At 44.8% G+C, this 4933-nt stretch overlaps 1 protein-coding gene across 1 annotated transcript; it reads left to right on the top strand.

Moving 5' to 3' along the window:
- Positions 1–4249: 4249 nt before the first annotated feature.
- LOC145164049 (uncharacterized) lies at positions 4250–4708 on the top strand. Its single transcript, XM_079082769.1, has one exon. The coding sequence runs from the start codon at positions 4250–4252 to the stop codon at positions 4706–4708; it is 459 nt and encodes a 152-aa protein (XP_078938895.1).
- The last annotated feature ends 225 nt before the right edge of the window (positions 4709–4933 follow it).

Raw genomic sequence — 4933 nt, 5'->3', positions numbered from 1 at the left:
GATACTTACCATCACCACGCCCCACTCATGCAGCAGTTGCCAGAGCCAGCACCTAGGCGCGAAGGTATACCATCAAAACATACTCAACATAGAATTTTCAATGAACGACCCCAAGCCAGAACACTAGGATCCAAATGACCCATTGCACATCACCGACTTCATTAGCCAAAACCGTGTTGAACAAGTGTACATTGATAACGGAAGCAGGGTCAACGTGATCTACGAACACTGCCTTCGGCGATTACCAATTGAATAGAAAAAGCACCTCCAGCCACCACGCCAGGGTCTGCTAGTTGGGTTCTCCGGTCACGACATCTGGCCAACAAGAACAGTCAAGCTCCCGTTTACATTGATCAGACATGATGGGGCAACACAGATAACAAGGGCGCTCAAATGATCGGTTGTTGATCGATCGGCTGAACACAATAGTTTACTAGGCCGACCAACACTTTTCAACCTACAAGCAATTCTGTCTACTCTCCACGGTATGCTCAAATTTAGTACGATTTACGGGTCAACAATGGTAGTTGAAACCAAGCTAGATAACATACGCGATGCCCAACGAGAAACAAAGCAACAAACTCAATTGCGTCAAAGTGAAAGTTGCCAAAAGGTATAAGATCCACAGCGGAGAACTACAACAGCACAAGTGCTAACCCAAGAGTCCAGGAAAAGACAAAGAGACGTATTCAGTCGGCTCACAACATCTCTTCCACAGAAGAAAACAAGCGCTGACCCAAGGATGGATCAGCCAGAGTATGAAGTGAAAATCGCAAAGCAGAGAAGTGCCTACTCGCAGGCAAGGGCACCAGCCTGGCCCACAATCGATGGCCGAACCATGCCCAGCCAAATAGCGATTCGGGATTCAAAGCACATTTTGGCCGACGACGAACATGAACCAAAATCTCGTGGAATGAAGGAGATAAGCTTTAGGAGCACCAAAACTAGAGGCAGATTGCCACTCATTCTACCACGCAAGCCTTTCTATATAAGAAAACCAACAAGAGCCTCTGATGCGCTAAACGACACCCTAAGCGATAGTGTGAAACGCAAGGCTGATAGGCGCGTAGGAAACCGCGGGCGGTACTCTCATCAGGTCGCGGGGAGGCACTTCCCACGGTTGCAACATGCATTGTGTCGAGAAGAAGGGAAAGTACAAGCACCTCTAGAGCATGAAAAGCGAAATTCAGCTCTCTCACGCTAGGCATCGATGGTGGAAACGAGAGGAAACCCCAACCTATCAAGAAGCACTTGCAGCAGATGAAGAAAAGATGCAGAGCTGCAACAAGATAGTCATAGAAGAACACCTAATAAAAAATAAAATGGAGGATGAGAAAAAGGAGTATGGTCAAACTCCGCACAGGATGACCATACTCCAGGTGCCAACGCGAAGACCGGGCACGCGCCCTGATACTTAGACATTCAGGGTCTATTGTTTCATGTCTTTCTTTTTGTTTTTAAGAGTTAATATAATTTGCATTTCGAAAGAGCTTTCCAGAATTCTGTTTAATCAATTGCAAAAACACAAAGTAAAGAGGTTGTGCATATTTTCCAAGTAGCAACAACGGCTGATCACCTACGCTACTTGAGAAAAATCTATGCAAGGATGCAACTATAGGTCTTAAAAGAGTCATAATCTTTACCTACAATGTGCCAATAACATCTCAGAGCTGAGAATGTATAAATCCTAATTAATGGCACATATAAAGGGGTTCTAAAAGATTCATAACCTTTCCCCTGACAACTGAACAGTAAAAGGCCTTGAGGTGACGATCTCGGCCAGCATACAGGTAGCTAAACCTCAAAGTATAGTCAAGAAAATTGACCAACATTTCTCGACTTAACATAAAAAAGCCTGATTGCAACATACAAATCAGTGCAACATAAGTCAGTAGTAGCAGTTATACGATGTCTGAAGTGCACATTAACCGATTAATGTGAACCCTAGAACAAGGGAACGTGCAGAAAAGAATTACAGTAGAAACGTCGAATAGCCGATTAATTTGAACCTGAGAAGGGAACTTTCTGCTATCAGAAAATGCCATTTGGACTAAAAAAAGCGAGCGCTACATATCAAAGACTAGTGGACAAGATATTCGCTGATCAAATCAGCAGAAATATCGAGGTCTATGTTGATGATATGGTAATCAAAATCCATAGTGAAGAAACTCTACTCCATGATGTGGAAGAAACTTTTAAAACGCTAGCTAAAGCGCATATGTGGTTAAACCCAACTAAGCGTACCTTCGGTGTAGAGGAAGGTCAATTCCTTGGATATCAGATATCCAAGGAAGGGTACCTGCCCAATCCCACCAAAATCCAAGAGTTTCTCGAGTCGAAAACTCCCCACAACCTTAAGGGTGTACAAGAGATCAACGGTAGGCTGACGACATTGGGAAGATTCATCGCCAAATCTACGGAAAAGGCGATTCCTCTGTACCAAACCCTCAAAGGGTGCTTAGATAAAAAACTGTTCAAATGGACGGAAAAAGCAGACGAAGCATTGCAACGACTGAAAGACGCCTTACACCAACTACCGGTTGTTGCATGCCCGTTACCAAGGGAGACACTCCGGATGTATTTAGTTGCTTCGGAAGAAGCTATCTCCTCCGTGTTGGCAGTGGAAAGTGAAGGCAAGTAGGTCCCCATCCACTTTGTGAGTAGGGCCTTGCAAGGGCTAGAGGTCAATTACCCGTCCTTGGAGAAACTGGTCCTCGCCTTGGTATACGCTGCTAGGCGGATATGGCTGTATTTTCAAGCCCACAAGGTGGATGTCCTAACCAACTATCCGATAAAGAAAGTTCTGCTAAGGCCGGAAAAGTCTGGGCGCCTGGCCAAGTGGGCCATAGAATTAGGCGAGCACGATATCAATTATCACCCCCAGACTAGCATCAAGGCCTAGGCCCTCGCAGACTTCCTAGTCAAAATCCCAGACACTATCAAGGGAGTACCGACGACAATCTATGTCGACCCATTGGAAACTGAAGCCGACAAAGAACTTTGGAAGTTATACACCGATGGTGTGGCAAGTAAGGAAGGCTCAGGCCCATGCCTGATCCTTCAAAGCCCCAAGGGCGAAGAAATCACTTACGCACTGTGATTCGATTTCCAGGTATCCAATAACGAAGCAGAGTACGAAGCACTTCTAGCGGGCTTGAGGTTGGCAAAGCAGGTTGGTGAAAAGCAATTAGCAGCTCTCAGTGATTCATTACTTATCATAAACCAGATAAATGGAACATATGAAGCAAAAGATCCAGGGATGCAGAAATACCTAGATGCAGTCTGCAGCCTAACCAGCACATTCAAAAGTTTTTCAATAAAACAAATCTCCCGGGGAAAGAATGCGAGGGCGGATGCTCTCAGCAAGCTAGCCTCAACTTCCTATGATCACTTAATAAAGAAAGTGCTAGTTGAAGTGCTCCCGGAGATAAGTATTGATAAGCAAAGGGTTAATAAAGTACTGACTACTCCAGAATAGACCAAACCATACATCGATTACTTGCGCCATGGCGTACTTCCAGATGGCCCAGAGGAGGCAAGAAAAGTCAAGATCAGGGCGTTGCATTTTGCAATCAGAGACAAGCAACTGTATCGGAGAGGGTATTTAAGCCCATGGCTAAAATGCATCTATAAGACAGAGGGACAGACGCTCCTGGAAGAAAGTCATTCTGGAGATGCGGCGACACACGAAGGCGCTCGAGCGCTCACAGGCAAAATACTCCGCCTAGGAGTATATTGGCCAGACATGTACAACGACGCCGCAACCCTAACCAAGAAATGCAAAGAATTCCAGGCATTCGCTCTTTTCCAAAATCAACCGGCCATGCCGTTGACTAGCATCACCAGCCCCTGGCCCTTTCATCAAAGGGGGATTGATATAGTGGGACCATTTCCACCAGCGCCAGGGGGTGTGAAATTATTGTTAGTAGCTGTGGATTATTTTACAAAGTGGATAGAGGCAGAACCGCTGGCCACTGTTATAGGAAAGCAAATGATAAAGTTCATGACCAAAAATATCTTGGCTCGCTTTGGCTCCCGCAAAATTCTCATAAGTGACAACGACACACAACTTGAAGGGAGTCCCTTCAAGGAGTGGTGTGAAGACAAGAAAATTCACCGCCGGTTCACGTCCGTGGCGCACCCTCAGGCCAATGGACAAACTGAGATATCAAACAACACCATAGTCAATGGTCTGAAGAAGAGGTTAATCATATCAAAGTCTTTCTAGGTGGATGAGCTCCCAACAGTGATGTGGTCATATCGTACCATAGCAAGGTCAAGCACGGGAGAAACACCATTCAGCCTAACCTATGGGACGGAAGTAGTCCTCCCAATGGAAATAGTGGTTGGCTCACTGGGAACAAAGAGTTTCGAGGAAATAGCCAATGAAGAAGGGCGACGCGAGGACTTGGACATGCTCGATGAAAAACGTGAGATTGCACAGATGTGTCAAACATTGTACAAATCGCGCACCGAGAACTATTACAACCGCCAAGTCCGGGTCAAGAATTTTAAAGTTGGAGAATGGGTGCTAAGGAAAAACGAGTCCAACTATGTCGAGCCATTGGAGAAACTCAGTGTCACTTGGGAGGGACCGTACAAAATTATGGAAGTCCATAAGAACGGTGCTTATGTACTAGAAGCCCAGGAAGGGCGTGCAATCCCAAAAACTTGGAATGCGCAGAGCCTACGTCATTTTTATTCTTAAAACAAGTGTAAAAGATGAATTGAATGTTAACAAAAGCATTTTGTATTAGTTTTGGAATGTAAAATTAGCAAAAACTACTTTACCATTCCCAGTCTTATAACACTCTAATAGTAAGATTAGAAAAAAGAGAAAGGGAAATTCAGATGCTCCTTATTTTCAAGCTTGAAAAGTAAAATAAATAGGTTGTGTACATTTACCATGTGACAAAGAGGACTGATCATCCAA

This window comes from Lactuca virosa, chromosome 3 (genome assembly GCF_052849685.1).
Source record: "Lactuca virosa cultivar CGN04683 chromosome 3, Lactuca_virosa_CGN04683_v6, whole genome shotgun sequence".
Taxonomy (NCBI): Eukaryota; Viridiplantae; Streptophyta; class Magnoliopsida; order Asterales; family Asteraceae; genus Lactuca; species Lactuca virosa.
Note: the sequence above shows the minus strand (reverse complement) of the source record. Positions and strands in the feature narration are given on the sequence as shown.